At 42.0% G+C, this 24,719-nt stretch overlaps 1 protein-coding gene across 2 annotated transcripts; it reads right to left on the bottom strand.

Annotated features, from left to right (window-relative positions):
• Positions 1-13,395: 13,395 nt before the first annotated feature.
• On the bottom strand, positions 13,396-22,019 carry b3galt2 (UDP-Gal:betaGlcNAc beta 1,3-galactosyltransferase, polypeptide 2). Of its 2 annotated transcripts, none has more exons than XM_077024590.1 (2): positions 21,291-22,019; positions 13,396-15,615 (listed from the first exon to the last, which is right to left on the bottom strand). In XM_077024590.1, the coding sequence occupies exon 2, from the start codon at positions 15,354-15,356 to the stop codon at positions 14,055-14,057; it is 1,302 nt and encodes a 433-aa protein (XP_076880705.1). In that variant the 5' UTR covers positions 15,357-15,615; positions 21,291-22,019; the 3' UTR covers positions 13,396-14,054. The 2 variants fall into 2 exon arrangements, with proteins under 2 accessions (XP_076880705.1, XP_076880704.1); XM_077024589.1 differs by having other exon boundaries at positions 21,153-22,019.
• Between the last annotated feature and the right edge of the window lie 2,700 nt (positions 22,020-24,719).

Genomic DNA, 24,719 nt, shown 5'->3' on the forward strand with positions numbered 1-24,719 from the left:
ACTATGGCAAAGGTCTTGCTTGTAGACTGCATCGATCAGAACTCTGTCTGCCTCCTGCATTTTGTCTGTATTTGTGTAGACATTGCGGATAGCTACTCAAGTGGATAATGATTCATCATTAGCCATGTTCTCTGTATTCTAACTCTTAAATCCATACCTCTCGCCAGTCAGATACATTGCCACTCAGATATATTGCCAGTCAAGCTGATTCCTCAAGAGGTACAGTCACAATTAACTTTTTTTTTTTTACCAATACTTATTTTTTTATGCATCCTGGAGTGACCATCCACCACCGTGTTTATCTCATCCTACAACATGAGCTACGTCACAGTTTATTGGGTCATGACAATCAATGATTCTCGTGGGTGCCTGTATTGGCTAACTCATCTAAACCTTTGAAAATGTGATCCGCCCGCCCGCGCAAAAGCTTTAATACTGAGAAGCAGACACCACTCGCCCACACGCCTCTCAGTGCAGTGTCATTGCAGTAAGCCCCAATGATTTAATATCTGTTTGCTGCATGCATTTGCAGGCGGCCATGTAATCAAGCAGGATGCCGCGCCTGCCTGTGCTGTGGCTGCCCTCATAAATCACCGTCCCTGGCGGACAATCGTGCTTGGCTGTATGGAGGAAGGCACCGGCAAAGCCACTGATTACACTCAATGGCTTATTAAAACCACTCCTACTGCAGGAACAGCACCCCCCCCCCCTCCCCCACCCCTTATGATTTGTCTTTTCCAAGCCACCTTTAGGGAGTCACTTGTAAATGATCGCAGGTCCGTGCTGGAACGACACTCCAATTGGGTTCGCCGGCCGAGAATGCGAACAATCTCCCCATGCCCTGATGTGCTCATTTTGCAGCACCAGTGTAATATATGATGCCTCCTTTGAAGGGAGGCTTGTCTACACTGGGATGTGGACTGCTATCAGGTATGACACTGTGTTAGGGCAACTTACCGCAACTACGCCCAATCAGGCCTCATCTTGAAGGCTGTCAGCGCAAATTGCTCCTCTAGTCAGGCTGTGCATTCCACACAGATTGGGGTTATGCTGATGACTGGCAACACACGGCCTGGATGGCCTCCTAAGCGTCTCATACTGCGTTTTACTGCAAGTGAGCTGTGTGGTGGGAGGTGCAGGGTTTCACCTCCCTGTTGGTATTCAAGAAGGATAGTTTGCCCTTCGGAGCCGCTGCAGGAGGGGCACAAGCCAGTGATCTGGGTTGTTCAAGGTCTCAAAAGGGATTTCACAGCTTCTTGAGCACAGTAATCCACTGGTGTCCATTCAAGATGGCAAATGAAACGCACCCCAGAGAGAGGCGGGGTGGGTGGGTGGGGGAAATAGAATACCTTCATCGAAGTGTATCGCCACCATAATTGGGAAATTTTCTGTGAAAAAAAGAAAAAAGGAGAAGGTTAGTGTGTATGAGTGTATGTATCTACATGTACTGTACACACCACTCACCTCCCACTGTATTAGAAATATCTACCTTGCATCTACAATCTCTGGCACTGTATTAGGTATACAGCTACCTTGTATCATGTAGCTTTCGTTTATTGGATTACAACTGTGCCATGCACAATGTGTGAGGTACCCTCTGTCCTATTCATTTCTGACAGCAGACTATTACTATGACTTTAAACGTGTGTGTGTGTGTGAGTGTGTGTGTGTGTGTGTGTGTGTGTGTGTGTGTGTGTGTATGTAAGACGTAGTACTCCCCTTCTGATGGCCTTTTTCAGAACTGCTCCCCATAGAGACCTTTTCTAATCAGCTCTGCAGGGAATTATATATTTAGTGCATCTTTTTCGATTCCATTATATTCTGAAAGTGCATGTTACTATACTACCAATGTTCTTGCCACACCTTTTTTTCATTTCCACACGTCTGGCCTGGATCTGTGAGATCCACTCCAGAGCCTTTTTGTGTTACTTTTGCCTCTTCACCCGAGACGTGGGCCCCCAGGGGTCCCCAGGTGCATCTTTATCAGCAGACTACAGAGGCCTCCACCATTCGCCTATGGCCCTCCTCCTTTATCTCAGCCAGGAATTACACTGACCTTGCAGCCTGTCTCCTTATCGCCAGGCCGATAATCTGCTCCACGGCAAAGAACGTCCACGTCAAATGTCAAGGCAAGTTAGCACCAGCCTCGTCTACCTCGGCAACCCCTGTGTCACAGGACGCTTCCATGTAGTTTCACAGTCCCAGTATAATGAATACAGTGGTACTATGGTACTGTGGTACTATCAAAATGGATTCTTCCTTGGTCGGGATCATCATGGATGTGGATGACCTTGGATCCACTAAAGAAGATGGGGAAGAAGTTAATTCCTAAATAACACATTTTAATATGGAAGAATTGTAATTAGTATCATGTAGTTACTTAAACTGCACACCAATACATTATGATGTATTGAGTGAATCACAGCAACAAAACAGTACAATTAACCCAGAACCACTACATAACATGGAATACCAGTGTTTTATCATATCTGTATTGAGTGCATGAGTTTGCAATGTCCCTGTGTTCATGAAAATAAATAATTTGTATTATAACCTATGCAGGTCAGACAGTGTTTTTCTATTGCGTTTGTGGTCTACTGCATTTCTGTTTGGCTGGTTAAAAATGCCTTTGTTATTTCGTAATCCTGCTGGTATCCAGTATAAACGTCAACATCAGCATATGTTGTGGCTATGTGATGCAAGCCTTAGCCTTGCAAACGCAAAGCCTCGGAGAGTCTTCTGATTAGCATCTCTGTGGTGTAATCTACCCAGTGTGTGTTTACGCACATGTAAGAAGTGTAGGGACCTGACGTCTTATTACACGGAAGGGGTCTTACTGAGTCACATGCATTTTTAAAACCAAACCTTGGATGTCTAACATCAAATGATTGTGGGAAAGAAGAAAGCTGGGGAGGGAACGTATTTCTCCTGCTTCCCATCCTGTTGCTCTCAATCTGCTTCTTAATTTCCGTCTCTGTCTGTCTCTCTCTCTGTCTCTCTCTCTCCAGCACCTCTGTCTGTCTCAGTTTCATGTTTCTCTCTCTCTCTCTCTCTCTCTCTCTCTCTCTCTCTCTCTCTCTCTCTCTTTTCCCCCACAGCCCCTGCTTCTCTTCTGTCATGGTGACACGCTTGCTGTCTCTCTCCCTCTGTCACTGTCACTCCCCCCCCCTCCTCGTCACCCCCCCCACCCCCCATTTCACAACTCCACAGATCAATGACCAGTTACCATGGCAATGAAACAGCCCAGCCACATGGGTGCCTTGCGTGTTTCAGAAGTCTAAAGCTACCTGCAGCCGAATCTCCCCTCCCCTCAGTCAAAGCAGTGAGGCTTATCTTTTTGATAAGGTCACCCACGTATGAACACTCTCCAAGTTAAAGAACACAGCTCCTCCTCCACATTCTAGCCATGTACCCTCCTGTCTTTTAAATGTGTATGTAATTGTCCTGTACCAAGCTCACCCCACTAAAACATCACTGGTAGCTTGCAAGAGGTGAAGCAAACAAACGGCATTCCCCGGGAGATGTGATGCTGTCTCCATGTAATATGAATGGCATGTAGAGTTTGTGGATGTGTGGCTCTCAGAGGGGGGCGATGGTGCTGGTGGTGTTAGGTCAGGCTCAGGCAGGGGCGGAGGGAGGGCGTCTGTTGATTTTTTTTCTCCACCATTGCTGAATGCTCAGTACGCAGCCTCTCTCCGGCTCCTTCTCCACACACTGAGCCGATCAGCTTTATTCTCGGAATGACAGATGGGCCAATTATAATAAAACCAAGAACGATGCCATTTCCTCCGCAAACAGTTGACTTAATTATTCGCCAGAGTGGGTAGGGAGAGAGATGCGGGAGGTTGGGCGGCGGGTGAGGATGAACTCTGGGATCCCCAGCAGACCTGGAGCCTGACCTTGTCAAGCAAAGGTTACCGTGCATATAATGAGTTTTGTCTGACAGTGAATTGGAAAGGTTCAGGACAGACCTTTCCCATTTGCCCCGTTCCCTGAGTGTAAGGAACTCATTTGGTGAGGACAGAGTAAATTAATAATTTCATGTAACTACAGACCACCTTAAGAAACACGAGAAAATGTGAAGGCATATTAAAGGGGAATTGGACTGCTATAGGCACAAGGGCTAAAAAATGTACAATGCAGACATAGATACATTATGTGAACCTCATTCGGGGTGAACTACTGGATAAGGTTAGGCGTTGTCTTCCTTTATCAAAGACCCCTTTTAGTTGACTTCCATTAGATCTCTTCCAAGTTTGAATTATCAGGAACAGGCATGTCAACATCTATCTTCAAGGTCCATCATTCTCAACCAAAAAAAAGTTCTTCCTTGTTTGTGGTCTGCTCTGTGCAGGCAGGACAAACCCCACTACCATTCACAGAGGAAACTGAAAAGCAGAAACTTTGAGACAACTCAGACTCCACATAGACAGCAACAAATTCTGCAAGACATTCCAGTCTGATACACTGGCTGTCTAGCGGGTTATTACACACACTTGGGAACAGCCTTAGGAAACCCTGTCTAAGAAAACTGCCCTAAAAAAGTTGGTATCTTGTAATTTGCAGACTGCAACATTGAAGAACCTGTAGGTGGTGTGAAGTATAAATGTACAAAAGTGCTTAATGGCTTTGGAATATCCTGACCTATTTTGAAATGAGCTTCAATCATAGGCTTATACTATAGAGTTGGGTTTTTGGATTGAAAACAATACAAAGAGCACTTTTCTGAGGGAATTAAAGATGTTTTTCAGAAGTGATGGTACAAAGATGAAAACTGGTTCCCCTCTCCTCCTCTAGAGGGAATCAGCAGTTTTGTCTGTTGTTATCTGGTATCAAGTACATGGAGTTCTCTGAGAAGTCTTATTGTCAACCTGCAATGGCGAAGTACAGAGAAATGATGAAAATATGTTGTGTGCTCTTCATGGAATCATGAGAATACCATGTGCACATACTGTAGAAGTACAGCGTATAAGCGTATAATCCAACATTGGGAATAATGCTGATAACAGAAGCAAATTCATGGAATTGTTAAGCAGTTGAATCAGTTGTCACCCTGTGTGAACCTGTGTATACCCATTTGTGAGCATTATACCTACTGTGATGTACAGTTCAGCTGAAGAATCTTAAAAGCCTGTTAAACCATGTCATTTTACAGGAACAGTGATATTCATAGAGATGTGGGAATGTTGTAGAAATTAAATGTCTTAGACTGGTCTTCTAATGAAAAAAATGTTTATCCGTGAATGCAAATCTTTTCCTAAAGCATTTCTACACTCCTGAGAGTATTTTTCTTTTCTTGAAGGAGAAGGAGAAGGGGTGGGGGTGGTGGTGGTGGTGGTGGAGTTCTTCACCCAGAGTAAAAACAGCTCCCAGATGCAGAAACTGTGCCATGCAGTTACAGGTACGAGAGCAGATATGCGTTAAGAATACCAATATGTGCTGATGCTGGCAAGAACAGGGCGAATCCTCCAAGACGGTTCTCATTTTTTCTAATTGCGTGAGAGTACAGTGTCTACTCTAGCATATCTTACATCTAATCTTTTTTTGTGTTGCTAACAAATGTGATTTCAGGTTGGTATAAATTCAGCATTACACAGATATACACAAAGCAATTGCACTAATAGTACATTACGTGATGGCCACTAGCACGGTTGCTGTGTTTGGAAGTGATAGCATGCGCTACACCAACTCTCTTGCTAACTGCACTTTTCTATTTGGGAAGCAGGCAAAATCTAGTCAAATCTAGTAAAATTATTAATGACATTACATTAATAATGATAGGTAGCTAGGTGATTGTTGATTTTATGTTCAGAAATGTTACTAAATGGAGTTACATGGTATCTTTTTAGTGATGGCCTCAAATCCAGGCCTAGTCACAGCTAACACATTACAAAGACAAATATCATATTTAGCATGAGGCATTTGACATAAATGTCATGCATGCATACAGCAGATATTCTATATACATGGAATATGAGATGCTTGCACCACTACACTGAGGTTACAGAAACCCCTGCATTGCAATCCTGTGTTAACTGTCATCCTTAAATGCAAATCAAGAATGCAAACCAAATTAAAAGTAGAGAGAGCAGTTAAATGCATATTCATATCAAGCAGGTTCAAAAGGCTGATTCCATGGATACTATGTTGTGATATGACTGTTTTAATGTGGATGTGGTCTTATACCTAACTTTTCAAGACACCGTCGTGCTTATATGGCTGAATGAGCAAGTACTATTTTGGTATGTTGCATTGTGTCAGTCAGTCCAGGTGGTTCAGTAGTGGTCACACACCAGTGAAGTTTATAATTAGCTGTTGGCTCCTGTTCTCATTGGTCCTATCAGAAAGCTCCTGGGACTTGGCTGAAATCGTTCTAGTGTTTCAGCATCTAAAGAAGTTTTGCTTAGCCTAATGGACTCTGGGGCTATTCAGATTTACGGGGACTGAACATAGTAGGCTGTAAAGTGACTTAGGATATTTCAGTCCTGTTTTTTATGCTTCTCACATATCTCTTTTGACATGCTAGAAGACAATAACTGAACCATTTTTTTAAGATGCTCCCCCATCCCTCATGATATCACGCGTCACGACTGCATTTGAACAAGGCTCTCACTCATAGTGAGTCACTGATGAAAGATGCCGCGCGCAGATAGATAGCAACTACATATGTTGCAGTAAGGATCAGTATTGCATTTCATTTGAAACCACTGCAAAGGGGTTTGTGGTAAGGTATTGAAGAAGGTTAAGGTTTCAGGAGACTACAGTGTGGCTCTAGTAACCTTTCCCAAACTGAGTCATTCACAGACAACAGCAGCTGTCTCCATCCATTGCAGTAAGATGGGCATTTCTGGCATATCTTGGCCTTTAATAAGAGAGCAGAAATTAGGATTAACTGTCTCAGAGGATGTTCAGCCAAGACAGCATCAATTTGACAGGAAATTACATACATAAAAAACAAATAAATAAAGAAATAAATGTGTAAAAGTACCAAACCACTTTTAAAGATAAGTCTTTGTAACAATACCTGCTCTTAAAGATCTGAAACAGAATGTTTGAAAAAAAAAGATCATCCCAATGTCAAATGCTTGTAAAGAAACCGTCTGATCTCATGCTCATGTTAAGAGTGCACGCCGGGTATGCTGAGAGGCACCAAGAGACTTTGTTCTTAAGAGCCGTGCAGGCTTCAGGAGAGGTCGGGCTGTTTATCGTGCCCTGAACCCCCCCCCCCCCCCCCAATTCTGCTCTGTAATTTCTGCGCAGAGTGGCCCCAGAGTGCTAAACCCGAGCCCTCCGCCGACCCACTCCATCACGGTGGACATCTCAATCTGTTTCCCGTGTTCACTTTCCCCACGTTTAGAACAGCACAGCTTTTCAATACTGATCAGTCAGTGCCTCTTCTCTGCTCATTCATCACCTACACCCTGCTCACGCTTTTCTCACAGTTTCTTTTCACCCTGCCGCACTTTCCATACCTTAAGAAATCAGAGAGGCCGAGCGCGAGAGAGGGAGCGCGGTGGTTTTTGCCCGCGCGTTGCGCCCGGCGCTGAGGATACGACGGCAAACCCGGTCCGTCATGTCCTCATATACCCTGCTCCGGCTTTGATTCATGTTAATTGCAGAAGATGAGCACTTAGGAATGAGACAAGAGTTTAATGGATTGCAGAATCCTGGAAAAAACACACTGTAGTATTGACTTCTCTCCCTGGTAAGGATGTAATCTATTCTGTGCCCTTAAGGCCCAGAGCATTGAACACCAACAAAGTGGCGAAAATAAAGAAGCAGTGTTTGCTCCCTTTGTACTGGGACAATGAAGACAATGTTCTTGTTATTTTGGCTGTATACTCAGTCTGTTCAGATGAAAGCCGGAAGAAAACTGCAAGAAGAACCACAGAAGCCACATTTCCTCTGTTCCCGGGCACAGTGTATGGTGTTATATTATTCTGGAATAATGGCACTCTTTAATAGACAGGCAAGCATGACTATTGAAACAAATGAACCTTACATAAGTCAAAGCAGCTACATTGTATCTGTGGTTGGGTGTCATCACTATGCTTCTGTTTTTAGCATTTTCCTTAATTTAGGAGACCTGAGCCTTTACTGTGAACTAAAGCAAATGATTTGCATAAGGGGAGGTAATCTCCATGGATAACAACAGAAAAATAAACCAACAAAAACAACAACAAAACAATCAGTAATGACCATGACATAGTTCATAGAAACCATCATGGAATAATGAGTCTCTGCAGGTTTCACAACATTTACTGTCTTTTCCATTTCAGGGTAACTGTTGTGTTTAGCAGTCTAGACACTTCAGGATTTTGAGACCCACCTAATCTGATGTTTTCTAGGGGATTTTAGGTGAATGTATTCTGGACCAGTTACCAGTAATTATCAAGTTCGGTGTAGAACATGGTCACAGTGTTTGCATGGTTGCAATATCTAATTAGAATCTAAGCATCTTTTCTCTTGCCTATCTTGTCTGATACAGAAGTCTGTCCCTTTGCACCCACTTGTTATTGAATCTCATTTTGAATGTTAGTAATGTACTCTAAGATGAGACTTCATGAAAACCTCCTCAGGGACCCCTATAATTTAAGTGCTCTGTAAACTCTAAATGCAATTACTGAGGTCGCTCAAATATATGTTTAATTAAACCGAGACAGACAGATGTGTAATGAAAGTAATAAATAAACTCTTCAAATGTGGCATGAATCAGTTTAATTAGATTACCTTCAGCCTAATATGACGAGATACTTCAACTAATGTGTTTTGATCCTCAGCAACAGTATCTGCTCTCACAGTTACAGCTTTGTGTTCTCTTTATTTATGTGAATAAATATTTCACAATAAGTGAAATAGCTGATGTGATTGTGGAAATATAAGTCACCAATAACAGGCCAATTAAAGCTTAACTAGGCAGAATTTTCAGGATATATTTGTAATCAATGGATAGTTTGAGTTTTTACACCTATGATCTATGACCCTTACGTGACTTTCAATTTCCCCAAATGCAAATAAAATCCAAAACTCACTGGACAAAAGCTCCAGAGCAAAATTAAGCACTACTCCACTTTAGCCTGAGATGAAGCATAGAATACATGTAATAGACTGCTGAGGTCAAAATGAATATAGAAAACCGTTATTCCAATAAGATGGATATATTGGAATAACCCCCCCCCCCCCCCCCCCCCCCAAGAAAATCATGTTTGGAACATTTTGCCAGTATAATGCATGTACAGTGTAGGTTGTAGCTATAAATAAAGATGATAACATTTCAGTGTTTTCTCTATAGACAGGCAGAATAGTATACTGAAATCAAATAAACAACAACAAAAACAAACCAGAAAAAAATAAACATCTCTGTGTCTCTGGAATGCTTAATCTATATATTTCAGGTAATATTAGCCCTAGCCAGCCAAAGAGGAAGCACACATTGGTGTACTTTATCTCTCCCTGGCAAGACACTCGGGTAACATCCCCACAATCCTCCTCCATTGTCTGGTAGAGTTTCTCCCGCTCATATGGATTTGTCATCCACCACCAATGCTGATGATGTGGAAGGAATGGGAAGTCACTTGCTAGAAACAGATTAGGGAATTTAGAATCGTCAGTGAACCAGCTGCAACACCACAGCGCCATAGTGATATATATATATATATATATATATATATTAGGGGTGGGACGCGATTAAAAAAATTAATCAAATTAATTACAAGCTTTGTAATTAATTAATCAAAATTAATTGCATTTTAATCGCATTTCAATATTTAACATGAGAAATATTAATTTAAGTTTGAATGATGAATGAATCAATGAACATAAGCATAAACTTCAACATCTTGCTTATTTTTCCACCAGTCTACTACACAGACCAATAGAGTGCAGAAAACAGAGCAAACAGTTTTTAGAACACTGGAAATTCTGACCAAAAATGTGTCGTCCAGTCCACTTATATATACGGCCTCTGGTTAGCCCCAACATGTTTTGCGTTGAGGTGGTAATGAAGGGTGGAAGTGCTCCTGTGATAAGTGAACTCCTTCCTACATAAAGTGCAAATAACACTATTTTTGTTTGTACTTCCATCTGGAAGTTTCTTATATTTAAATTTCCCATCCACCAGCGTAGCCTCTTCAGTCATCTCCATCATGCTCATCTTATTGTGCATCCATATAATCTGTATGTCTGGAACTCGTGCACTGAGAAACTTTCCATGGAGCAAGTGTCTCATGCGTTAAATGCGTTAAAATGTGTTAATTTTTTTAGTTTGTTAATTTCCCTGTAATTAATTCATCGAAATTAACGCGTTAAAATCCCACCACTAATATATATATATATATATATATATATATATATATATATATATATATATATATATATATATATATATATATATAAGGAGAGGCTGATGATGTGCTGTGTTACACTGGCCCAGGTATTGTTGTGCAGGTCCTGGTTGTGGTTACTGACATCCACAACAGTCTGATTTGCAAGAAATGCTCCCTGTTTTCTGTTTGGTATAGTTGAATCCTGCCATGTTGATGAAGGGTGGTGCACACATTAAGATGAATTATTCTCCACAGAAAAAAAAGTTATTTCTTATATACTGGATATTCTAAACCACATCACTGCAGTCAAGGCCATCATACTGGATGCTCTGAATATTACTGGTACACGTTGGCCAAAATCTTGGATGAGGGCTTCCTTACACACAGTATAAACACCTCTTTCAAGGGATTATTTTCAAGGTGAACACAGTACATGTGTTCTGGTCAGGTCCATTTGTGCAAATCTCATCCAAGTGATGCAATCAAATGTACCTTCTTCTTCAATATTTCTGGTCTGAATTAATCACGAACGAATAATACTGATGGTTATGATCATGCTGACAACTGCAGTTTCTTCTTCATCTGAAAATAGCTGTGGTCTATCTCTATAAGCTTAAGTCTTCTAGCCCTGCAAAAGCAGAAAATTGGGTCGTCCATTGGGAAGACCCACATTTATGTAACAGTGCAATGCTATAGTGTATTTTCTCATTTATTTGTAGTATTACAATAGAAAAAAGAACCATTTTACAGCTGAGAGCAATGAATGACCTGTTCTGTTCTATGAAAGTCCAGGTTATAGGTGTTATTATACTGTGAAGTGAATCAAATTCTGGCTGTCCTGTTCTCTAGGCTCAGTGCATTGCATTGATCTTTCAGTGCAGTGCGGAGACAAGGTCGTAGCCACTGAAGGTAACATGGGTCCCGTCACATACAAATGTTCTCCTTGACCGCCGCCCTCCTACCTTGTCTCTTCTCGGCCGTTACAGAATTACTTGAGGCAGGAGAATGTGTGCGCATGGCAATCTTTAATAAAAAATGGAAATCCATTCACAGGACGAGTCCATAGACACCGGACAATGGGCTACTACAGAACACATTATATCCGAGTTACGAAGAACCGGCCAAGGTCAAAACACAGAAATGTCGAACATAATACCAGGAATTGGGCTGATATCACTGAGAAAGTTGACGTGCACACAGCAGACTTCACAAATGCCAGTGGCCAACACGGGGGTATAAATATCGGCCCTTATAAGTTTGTGGAAATGAGCAGGTGCGGGTTGTTTTGAGGAGGAGGAGCCGTGGGCGGAGATGGCGCTGAAGCTGGGAAGCTGCTGTTAGTGAGCTGGTGGAGTGCGGTGCTGACAGCCTGGAGCAGAGGGAGGCGGACACAGGAACGCCACGCTTGTCCTGTTCTTCGTACTTCAGCGCTTTCTACATTTCCAGGACCTGATGTTCCACGGCGATATGAACTCACCAGGGGTCCTTTTCATCTGTAGCTTTGGACTGATCTGGAGACAGTTTTGCTTCTTAGCACTGGACCTTTAGAAATGTGTCAGTAGGGTTCAGAATGCAACGTCTTTAATTTCATTTTATATAAATCAAATGCCAAGATAATGATGTAATTGCATATGTTTGGTGTGTGTGTGTGTGTGTGTGTGAATCGTTATCAACTTCCTGACATGAATTATTCCGTAGTTAAGTTATTTTACCTTTGATGATGGTCTAAATAGTTTTGGCATACAAAAATGTGAGGTTAGTGTTCCTTATAGGTCTATAGATATCTGCAAAGATTTGTATAGTCCACTGCAAAGAGCAGACACTGCTACACAATAAACTCAACTGCAGCAAGCTTTGTTGTTGAGATGAATTGCTGTAGCTGATGTCTTGCTGTGTTGTGGCATGAATACACACTGCACCACATCTTCTTCTTTTTGACTCTTCATTTTCTAATTACCTGTTCCATTTTACATTTTAAATAAACCCTTAAACCTCTCCCTGTCGTCCACTCCCCCCAGTATAACACTGTGCCAAGAGGGAATTCAGAAGGGTATCATTTCATTTACTTGAACCTGTTTCAGCCTGGCAACGTAGCCACTGACCTAAAAGAAATGCAGCGATGCCCACACATGAAATATTTAGAAGTGGCTTAAGGTGTGCTTTTTAAAAATAAAAAATCTGCTGACTTAAAAAATTGCTGACTTTGTATATGCAAACATTCCTATGGGATCTAGCATCTAGAATGCATAGCCTATTAAAACATGAATATTTAGCAACACTATGTTATGCATTCTACATACATAATGTCAGTTTTGCAAGACTATATTTGAAGGCCCTTAAATGTTTATGAAATAATAGTTGCTTCAGCTCAAGGACAACATATTGGGAGATATTTCAGCAAAATTATTTAAAACACCATAATACTGTTTTATTTTGGTAATATCACTCACAATTTGGCATGGGTTAAATTGTGCATGATGTTTGATACTGCAGTCTGCAATCTAGATGTGACATGTAAATTTATTAAAAAGCAAGTAAAATACCCAGTACAAAAGTATTAACTGTTGTCACATATTTATTCTCATGCATCACTGCAGGAGTTACCTAGAGTGTCTCTGGCAAGGCATGTAATCAGCTATAGGTCTACATTGGAGAAACCAAGAAAAGGCTTGCTGATCATTTCGTTGAACATGTTCAAACCATCAAAATTCAAACCTTTCCCATGTAAAGGTATTCTAATGGTAATATATATTGTGCTAATGATGTATCTGTTTGCATTGGTAGTTGTTGCTATGGCAGCAATGAAGTGAGGAAACTTAAGGAGTCTGAGATCTATAGTCTCAGACCTTTAGAACCCCATGAAATAAATATTATGACAAACATCTACTACTTAGAATAGATGTTCACCTGAAAGGAGAAACACTTTGTTTGCACAGCTTATTGAAGCACCTATTCAAAAAGTATTTCTCTGGAAACCTATGTACTAGAATTTCTACTATATATACACCCTCCTCCAAACTACATTTTACATAAAACACCCAACATCACAAGAAACCACGCATCAAAGAGACCATGAGAAGGAAATACATTTAATAAATAACTTTCATTTTGCCCTCATTAAGGGTGGACCAATACTGGTCAAATGTAAAGCTTTGAAAAATACAATCTTAATCTCTAACGGTACAGATGGTATTAATAATTTATATATTCTGCTTTAATTTTACATATGGTATGAGATTTGGTTTGTTTCTTGTAAACCACTTCCAGGTTTAGGTAGATTTTTCAATTTTCTTTTGGTATTTAAAAATCAGGGGTTTATATCTTTGACAGCACCTTAAAGAAATACATGTATCATAAGAATATACCAGTGAGTTCCAGTGTCTTCTATAGAAATATGATCAAATTGGCCCCGCATCAATGACAAGATTTAGAGAGAAAACCGACACCCTTGCAATGTGTCAATTAAAATATTTTTTTGGCACCTGAAAATGGTGATCTCACCTTTTATATTTTTGTGCATGCTATATATTGCACATAAACATGGACCTCACATCCTTTTTTAAAAAGAGTTCAACAGATGTACAATACATGACATCCCTCAAATTAAAAAAATAGCTTTAATTGACTGTGTACAATACCAAAAAACACTGTGCTGTTTCCTATATATAGTGCTGAATTTCACACATGCTTCTAATACACTGGGGCACCGCGAACCCTGGCCTGCGGTCATCACCGGAACCGTTCCCAGTGCAGCTTTCTGTGCCGCGATCTCCCGTTCTTCTCCTTAGCTATGTTAATGCAAGCATTGTGCTTGTTGCTCTGCAAGTGGTTCCAGTACTTGATGAGCTCACTTGGCTGGAACTGATGTGAAGTGATCAGGTGGCTGTATTTGCAGCTGGAGTAGGACACTCTCCAGTGGTTGAAGAGGAACTCGTTTGGCGGTGGAACCGGGTCGATACGTAGCTTGGCCAAGCAGATTCCAACGTAGACATCCTCGAGGTGCAACCGACGTATACTCAACGAGGCCTGGTATATCTTTGCCGCCATGTCTCCGGAGAACACGTAACCTGTCCCAGAACAGAAAATGGGGTACCTCTCACTTGAATAGAGTTCTGGAGGCATGTACCACTTGCTGTCCTTGTTGCGATTGGGTGCGTAGCCTCGCATTAGATAGCCTGTGAAATAGTTGTGTCGGAATGGCAGCTCTGGCTTCAGCAGCTTTTGGATTAAATATTCTGTGTTGACAAACATGTCGCTGTCCGTCTTCATGACATAGCGGGCTTGTGGGCAGTACTCGGCGACCCAGTTCATGCCCATCAACGTCTTGATGGTAAGGTTGTAGTAGGTGTCCATGTACTCCTGCTGTATAATATCGTGGTGCTGTACGCTCTCTTCATTAATGGCACTCTGAGGATAGGCACTGGGACTGATCGCCAGTCCCAGAAGAAAGAGCCTCACGAAGCCCAGGCCTGTCGCCACGCTCTCGTTCCCCCACGTCTGCCTGATGGCGTTCCTGGCCTCCACCTGCCCCGGCTCCGCTGCAATAAGCAGAATCAGAAAAGGGCTGCTGTCTCGACATTTATAGGGCTCATTGAGCACATAGCGGTACGGCTGAGGCGCCTGCTGTCCTCCCACGCCCATCTCTCTGTGCAGGCTGTTGGTGTTAGTGTTGTTAGCATTAAGGGGGCTGTCCAGTCCCACCATGCTTTGGCCCGCAACCTCAGACTGGTGAGAGCTGAAGTTGACGGGAGGCTTCGCCACAGCGTAGGCCGCCTCCTTCCAGAGGCTTCGCAGCGAGCTTTGGTTGCCCTCTGCCCGCTCTTTGAGGGGACGCAAGCCGCGCATGGTGTAGGCCACCGGGTTCTCTCTGACTCCGAGTCGGCCGGGCAGCCAGTCCTGGTGGCTGAAGAAGAGGAAGATGGTGAAGAGGAAGGCCAGCAACAGCAAGCCCACCACATGCGTGCGGAAGAGCGACCTCTTAACGTTCCAGGTCATCTTGATGGGGCAGCAGTGTCGCCGTCGCCACTGCATGGTGCAGATAGAGGCTGCTCGCGAAAGTGCTGTGGTCAAATCCAATCAAGTCAAACATGTGTTATGAGCAGCCCGAGGGTTATCCAAGCTGGCAGATGGGTGTGTTGGCGCCCCTGGTAGAGCTAGAAGGGGGATGACACGCTGCCCACCAGGATCGCTAGGGCACGCTATTGGGACTCTCTCTGGAGACAAGCGGTCATGCTTCAGGGCAGCTCCCTTCTGACCGACAGCTGCTTCCTCTGCCTGATGCTTCTGTTGTCTAAGGAAGAAAGGAGAGAAGCCCAGAATGAATGAAGCGGGACAGCTAGGATTTAAAACTTAATACACTACTAATCTCCTACTGGTGTGGAAATAGATTTGATGTTATCCAGAGTGCATGGGAGAGCTTTAATCCTCATTTATTAATGGTGTCCTCTGCCACCTCTTCACAGAGGGCTTTGGTTATTGTTGCTACAGTATACGGTTGCCTGCTCATTAATCTGTCAGTTTCCTGAAGGGACCCATCAGAGAGCCATGTTCACAGAAATAACACACATTAAACTACCACCATCAAGTCTGTATGCTGGACCTCCATGGAGAGGACAATGCTTAAAACAGGTCACTCTACATATCATGGGACAACCTCGGTGCCACATGTGAATGTTAAAATTGCTGGTTTTCACAACCTGACATTCAACAAGAGCACCAGTGGTACAGAAGTCTCTTACTCACCCTCCTCCTGCACTCTGCTAGCCAGAGAGAAGCATCCGTCAAAATGAATTTTCAGGCTCCAGCAAGCAGTGTTGTTAGGAACGGCGGGTAGCAGCAACCAGTGATAACAGCCCTAACCCCTTATTCACCTTCCACCTTAAACTCATCAACACCATGCCAGGGGGAGAGATCTCCCCACTAGCAATTTCCAGAAACTGACGCTTTCTTGCACATGGGGAGGGTTATTGGATCCTAGTACATTTTCTCAATAATCATGACCAAGAAAAATAAATGTTAAAGGATGGTGGGAAGGAAGGATTAAAAGAGAAATGCAATAAATTTTTTGAACTTTTCCCTTAAAGTTCACAATACCCTAGTGTTTATTCTGCACCCCCACCCCCCACCCACCTCCCCTTCAGGGAGAATATACCATTTCATTGTGTACTCATATATACAGTGTAGAGGCACCATGAGAAAATCCTTTCTGTATACTTCTTTTGGTGGACTAAATCTATATATTTTAAATCTATTTTATATTTTAAATAGGCAACATTATTAATTCCTAATATACTCTTTTAAAGATTTCAGTGATAATATTAATAGGTTTGTATCTATAAAAAGTGTCTTATTCTTCATGTAAGCTGCAAACTATTTTTTATATACAATCAAATAACGACTATAAAAAATGGATATGGGATATTGTGAATAAAATAGAGGGTCAAGAATATGCAAATTACCCATCAGAAATCAAATAAACTATTTGGAAACATATTAGAAATCCAATTTTAGCCACATTATTGTGTCAAGGCAATTTTAGAACATGAAGACTTTCAAATGTAAATATCATTTTGAAGAAATGCACTAGATCTGTGCAGATACGTACATTTTACAGGCATATCTATCTAGTGGTCAAACACTGAGTGACTGCAATATCAGACCATGGCAAAATGACAGAAAACACTATTTCCAGGTTCTTTTAATTGCTTTCATTGATGTAATTCCATTATTTGCTGCAGTATTATTTTGATGCAATGCTCAGTATGAAATGCTAATGCACATTCCCCTTACCCCCATAAAATGTTAATCTCAGAAGACTGCCCATTTCTCATGACAGCTGGATCAGAGCGTAGTAACCTTTTCAACCAAATGTGCTTACGCAGTGCAAGCAATTACTGCCAAGTAGAAAGAAGCTGAGTCTGGCTTAGCATTAAAGGTTAACACACTTCACAACAGAGCAAATGAAACACTCTAAAGGTTTCTTTTGTCATCCACATCAGACTCAGTAACGAGAGCACCACTATGCCCTGGAAACTCTCATTTAGACTATTGCATTTAAAAGAATTACATTGTTAATTCCCATAAATATGTTATTATTGACCAACGCCAGGCTGAGTCTAGAGTTACTGAATGACTGAGTGTTCCATAAATCACTGCACTGTCAGTTCCTCCAGGAAGCATTTGATACAGCTGCTCAAATTAAGAGCCTGATCGGGCCACAGCGGTCAGCAATTACAGGAGCTACACGAGACCATTACACTTGTAGGAGACACCTGCAATCAAAATGAATATGAAAGAATTCAACATAACTTGATCATCTGTGTACCACTGTGAATATTGTAAAATGGGTGGGGCCATTTCCGGATTGTCTCCTCTGGTATTGCACATATTAATAAAAGTTATATGCATGCTTAATTTATCATTTCAAAACATAAAAGGTAAATCTTTAATAATTGTGTTTACATTACATATTGTACATGTAAAAATGTGGATAATCTATGCCATTAGATCCCTGTTGCTTATGTTTGCATGTGGAATAGTAATTTAATACTTAGTTTCACCCTGAACATTCGTTAACACCAGGATTAAAATCAGTATGATTTCATCTTATATTGAACTAAAACCAGTACGTTTTCTGATATTGAGGAAAAACATGAGCCTGGTGCACAAAAAGAAAAAGCACACCACATGACTGGCATGTTTTCTATAGTAGCTGTTAAATAAAATAAGTCATCTTCTGTCAAATACTCCACTTGCTTAGCCAGGTATAATAAAATCATAATGGTTACAGGTTTCTAAGATTATTCAACATTAAGCTGTCAGTTACCAAAGTGGGTAAAGTAGTGAATAACTAAGTAAAACACTGGTTGCTTGGAACAGGATTGTTGGATATGAGCACAAGAGTAGCACGGACGTAGTTTTGGGGGGGGGACGGGGGGGGACATGTCCCCCCCACTTTTTCAAAAGCCGGTTTTGGTCCCCCCCAGTTTTTACAGTTAAAACCAAATATTTAAGTAGTGACGAAGTCATGTCCCCCCCACTTTTTAACGGTAAAAAAACCAATATTCAAATAGCGACAAATCTAGCACTAGGATCATGCAGCACCCCCCCACACCCCCCCCCCCCCCCCCCCGCTTAACAGTTCGCCACCCCAGGTTGTGTCCCCCCCACTTATGAAATCAAAACTACGTCCATGAAGAGTAGTATCTAGTATGGCCATCTTTACTACTAGTGAGTAATGTTCCTAGGAGATGTTTTTTGTTCCTGTGTGGATTTGTAATAACCTTGAAAGATCAGGCTAATGTGACGAAGCAATCAACTCTGTTTAACAGTGTAGGATTGTATTAGTCAGACAAGCAAATCATTTACATCTTTTGCTGAAACACTTCATCTTAAATCAGCCTAATTTTCTCTGTGTTTTTGTGTGTTCACTCATGGTTGAAATTGTTGTTAAAAAGTAATAATATTCTTAAATCAGTATCAGATATACAGTCTTAAAGAGACTGTAGAACATTGGCAGCTGCTAAGACATAAGAAATTTGGACCTGGCCCACAGCACATCACACTTCAAATTTATACACAAAGATTGGCTTGCTGATATGCTATTCTGCATATAAAAACTTTCAAAGGGACAAGCTGTACATCACACTTTAGGTCTTCAGTTATTTTGTGTTGCTTCAGAACAGGAGGTTTGTGCAGTGACATTTACTTCCCCAGATCAGACTTCCCCATTTGCATTCATCTGTACCCTCATTTTCCACATCTTGAGCAAAGTTGTATTTCAACTATTTGACCGACCAATGAAATGCAACTGAGCTGGATAGAAAACATGAATTAGGTGCTCAGGAGCTTTGCTGTTAATCGCATGACTTGCAGGGCTAAAGAGACATGACAGAACAGAGAGCAAACAACACAAGCTGACAAAACAACTGATCTGTGCTCTCAGAGCATTTCAAATTTAAATGGAGGCTTCTGCAAAAACAGCAACGAACATCACAACAAAGGTCTCGTAATAAAAACACCATTAAATATTTTTGTAAATTCATAAAAATAATAAATATATAATAAGTAAATTTAGAATTCAACAGATTCACACAAGACTTGCAGCAGTTAACGTGGTGTTGGGTTCAGAGATGTGAAACTGCATAGCTGGTAAACTCATATTTTCTATCCATATTGAGATTAGTATTTCATGTATGTATGTATTCACCAAACCTCATTTGTTAAAATCTGGTGTGGATAAACTTTAGGTCATATTATTAATTTTAGTGCAATGTCAAGAACAATATTATAATTCTAAGAAGATGCTGTACCACTGCTGTGTACTGTAGTTAAAGATTCAGAGGGAGTGAAAGTGTTTTGTAGCACACAATGTTTCCAAAGAAACAGGATGCATCTGACAGCAGTCCTCGTCAGCTGTGCAAGCACTTTGATGAAGTGCAAGCTGATGAAGAACTTCTGTCCAAAACAGCTCAAAACAGACTCAAACAGCTCAAAACAGATCACTTCTGGCAAGTGTGATGGGCGTGGCTATAAAAAATAACCCTGAAGAAAGAAACAACACTGAAAATAATTCTATGGGAAATGTAGTTTATACATGGAGTGAAATAATTCCATCATTAATTCTTCAGGTGTTTGATCCCTATTATTGTCATTATTGTCTTGAGTATTAGGAGGGCATACTCTGTCCACAGGCCTACTGTAACTTTTCTGAGAAGGTTTTTAGCCTAAATCAAAGAAAAACAAGAACTGCACCAACCAACATATAGATGAACATGCACAATTAAGGCACAACGTGCACAAAAAGGATATTATAAAGTTGAGTTTCACAGATTTGAGTCATTCAAGTTTAAGTTTCACCAAAACAATCTCTGTATGGAGTTTTATTAATCACTCATCTGTGTTTTAATTTATAATCTGCCATTATACCATGTTGGGTTCTGAATAATGCCACGTTTAACACTCTTGAGATGTCTTTGGTGAATAATCTGGTAAACGTGGTGCTTGACTGGAATGCATACAACATGCAGCCTTTTCTGCCAACTGAATTCTTGATTTGCTACTCAGATTAGTTGGAGCAATTGGAGACAGAAGCTAATTTTAGATAACTATTCAGTACGAGAGAAGTCAGCAGACCCTTATCTTGCACACTATTGCCTTCCTGGTCTACAAAGAGAGCAGCAGGGCCAGAACGTATTGGGCGGGGGCCAGAATGAGGGAGTCAGCCCGTAATAGCTGAATAGCTGACTTGTGTCCAGGCGCCCGTGATTAAAGCCTTGACCACATCTGGGACAAGTCGTCAGAGTCCTTTTTAGCTCTTCATAGTCTGATGCCTTTCCCTCCTGTACAGCCCCGTTCACGTCACACTGAAATGAAAAACTAAAAAGAAGTCACCTTTGGGGTACTTTGATCAGTGGACGTGTGAATTAATTTCAAGACCAGGTCTATCCGGGAAAGTTGTAGACCAACTGGATGTCATGCAGTGTGCTCCAAACCCATCACGATACTCAACAAAACTTGAAGACTGCATGTCGCCTTGGTAGTATAGGTAGTGTAGGTAATATAGGTAGTATAGGCAGGTAAAACATGTTATAAACCTTTACTACATTCAAGCCACTATTAGCTAGTTGGCTAGCTGCTTATCTAGCCAGCCTAGAACAAAATCATCAACGGCGGACTATTTTGTTAGTCCTAAAGCAGCATTTCGGTCTTTGCGCTTTTGTCAGGCACACAAGGATAGTGATTTAATCGGTTAAACTGTCTTATAAACAGATAGCACAAACGACACACAAATACACACAAAAATACTGCAAAACTGGGGAGACGTACCACTATTTGTGGCAGGCAGACGGAGAGAATACATGGTGCCGTCTGTGGATCCTCTTAAAACGCCATCACTCCCTCTGAAACCTCCACAAACCAAGAACCCACCCCTCCTTTACCCCCTCACGGTTCACACACACTCACGATTATTTCTTTGTTTTCCATTATCTACTCCTGGCACAGAGTCTCCGTTAAATGGGTCCCTGTCTTCCCGTGGTTCGTGTGGCCGCGGTGGGCTGCTTCATTTCGGGGTTCATCCCCCGGTCTTCGCTCGGTTCTCCTCGCCACAGCGCTACTCCGTCTCCGTCTCCACTTCTCACTCGGTCTCCGTTTCTCACTTTTCTTCTCGCAGTGTCCCCATGACTGAGTTTCTTCTGGAGGGGGTCAGGCGTAAAAGGAAACCAGGGTTAAAACTTATCCCTGTAATCTCGTCTGAGGCCGTTACAAATTTGCAACTGGAAGCGATCGCCGATGAGGCTAAGTAGCGGTTGGAGACTGAGGGTGGAGGCGGCCAGCTCCAACGCGCTACAAAACCAGTAAAAACACAACAACACAACGCCTATGCCTGGTGTTGCACCCTCCGCAGCGAAACACGATCCAAAACAACCCAAGTGCACGTCGGAAAAAGAGAAACGCGTCTCTGTTCTTTCATTTTTGGTCCACGATAGTGCAGCTGTGGAGGTGCGCGGCGGCTGAAACGCGGTCCGGTCTGCCGCCGCTCCGCTGATCTCCTCCGATCTCCTCCAACCCCACCACACACTTAGGAGAGAACCCACGTGACCGTTTACATTCACCCCCACCTCGCATGGCCCTCTCCTCGGAGGGGAGGAAGGGTTTAACTCAGCCTTTGAGTAAGGGATGGAAAGAGCGAGTGCTCAAGGTATAACCATTCCCTTCTCCATTGTGGTTGGAAGGGCAGGCAGCTTATCTCATGCGTGAAACTCAAACTGGGCTTAGCATTTTACACTATTCAATTTGCGCATATTAAACGTTCTTTAAAAAAAACTAGTACAAGTTTGCAGCTTTCTTATGCCATGGAAAATAACAAGAATCACAATTGAGAAAGTGTGCATTATGACAGTCAGTTACAATCTATTCAAGTATTATACAATACCATATTATAAAATACAAAGTGTCTGGCAGTATTAGATAGCTTAATATGCAAAGTAGCTGCAAAAACTTTGGACATAATGAGGAGTCATAATCAACAACACAGTGGTGTGACTGTCCCTAGAAACGAGGATGAGACAGTTAAAGTTCATAGACAAGGTTCTTTAAACAGTGTAGAGAACAGTAGTGTGTGTATGTGTGTGTATGTGTGTGTGTGTGTGTGTGTGCGCGCGCGCGTTTGTGTGTGTGTGTGTGTATGTGTGTGTGGTTGTGAAAGTCAGTTGCAGCAGACAACAGGGAGTGCAGTCAGATATGCAGGAGTGTTGTTGGCTGGGGAAGAAGCTATTTCTTAGCGTGGAGGTGTGAGTGTAGATGGCCTTGTATTGTTTGGCAGATGGAAGGTGTATAAACACACAATGGCATGAATGGCCTTCTTGAGGCAGTGTGAGCTGTAGATGTCCTCCAAGGCTAAGAGTAATGTCCCAATGATTTGTGTGCTGGAAACAACCCACTGAAGAAGACCTGTCTTTTCATCTACCATACCATACAAAGGTGCAGTATGGATGCTCTCTATGGTACAGCACGAGAAGGTAGCCATCAGCTTTCTTCAGGGTCATCAGAAAAGACATCTGTTGTGCTTTTGTGACCAGTGCAGTTGTGTTATTGAGCTATGTGAGATACTTTGAGATGAGGATTTCCTGGAATCTGAAGCTGGATACACTCTCTCATCTATCACCACTGATGGAGTGTACTCATCATTCTGTGACCTCCCAAAGTTGATGATCACCTCCTTCGCCATGGCAGGTTGTCCTCTGAGCACCCACTCATTAGGTTCTGCACCTCCACTTTTTAGGCCGATTTACTGCCATTAGAGATCAAGCCAATCACCATTACGTCATCTGATGAGAGTGTCAGTAGCATGGTCATGTGTGAAGAGGGTGTAGAGGATGGGGTTCAATACACATGCTTGGTGCTGCGCCTGTACTCTGTGTAATAGGGGCGAACAGGTGGAGTCCGTCTCACTGTTTGAGGATGCTCTGACAGAAAGTTCAGAATGCAGTTGTGCAGTGATGAGCTGGGATCTAGCGTGTGGAGCTTAGAGGTGAGCTTACAGCAGATGAGAGTATTGAAAGAACTGTAGTCTATGAATAGCATCCTCACGTATGTGCCTGTCTTTCTAAGTGAGTCAGGACTGTGCAAAGAGCTAGAGAGATGGTGTCCGCTGTGGATCTGCTGGTTCTATCTGTTGGCAAACTGCCATGGGTCCAGAGAGCCTGGGACGATGGCTTTGATTGTTGGAGGACAGATTATTTCAAAGCACTTCATTATTGTTGGTGTGAGAGCATCTGGAAGATAGTCGTTCAGATTTCTGGAATTTGTTTTCTTTGGCACTGGCACCGTGATGGCAGACTTTGGGGACTGTTGCCAGAGATGGGGACAGGTTGAATATTCCTGTAAATACCATGGCTAGCTGCTTCATACAGTCCTAAAGTGCATGTCCTGGAACTCCATCAGGGCTTTGATTTTTCCGCTTACAGTTTTCTGTGGATTAGCCCTCGGCAGCATTTGCTACTCTTCATGTTTGCTCAGCGTAAAGTCCAGTGTCATTTTCAGTGTCAGGAGATCTCCTGTTCCAAAGTGAGCAATAAAGTGTTGAGGTCATCGTCCGGTGTGACGTTATTGTGGGTGTAGCCAGGGTTGCTCTTGTAGTCAGTAATACATTGCTTTGCAAGTGCATCATTGGTGGAAGGAACCAGGCTATACATTAAAAATTTGCTATAATTAGGGGAAACATTTCCTTCTGCAATACATTTTTGTGAAGGACCTTTCAAACTTAACTACGTACCATAAATGCCTATGTTCTCTTAATACTGTAACATAGGACAATGCAATGAGGTCAGCATGTCATTTTCTTGAGAAGGAAAAATAATCTCCACAGACAAAGATTAAAATACAACAGTCAGTGTTGGAACTGGCAAGTTAAATATTGGAAGGTATTTCTGTGGTTTTAGAATACGGTGGGAGTGAATAATTAATAAGATCCCTCTCGTTGACAGAAATACTTTGGGGACCATTTGCTCAGGTACTGGCCTGGGCACATTTGCCAGTGAAGAGTTAGAGTTCAGGAGGAGGATTGATTTTCCCTTGAGCTGCTAGGTCAGAAGTGGGACCTGCACATTAATATAATGTGACATCCATTAAAGATGAGCCATACTAACTGCTTGAATGCTTGATTAAGGAGCATGGCCCACAGCTGAAGTAAAATCATGTGGTTGTTGACATTGTGCAGGCAGACATTTTGTCCATTTTTTGTATTATTAATTACGTTGTGTTTTTTTTTTTTTTTAAGAAAAAATAGTGGATTGCACAGGCATTGCTTAGATTATTCTGGTATTTATTTATCTGTGGCTAGTCACCTAGATTTTTGGTTTAGACTATGATAACACATTGTAGATTTAAAAC

Source organism: Brachyhypopomus gauderio, chromosome 12 (assembly GCF_052324685.1).
Source record: "Brachyhypopomus gauderio isolate BG-103 chromosome 12, BGAUD_0.2, whole genome shotgun sequence".
Lineage (NCBI taxonomy): Eukaryota > Metazoa > Chordata > Actinopteri > Gymnotiformes > Hypopomidae > Brachyhypopomus > Brachyhypopomus gauderio.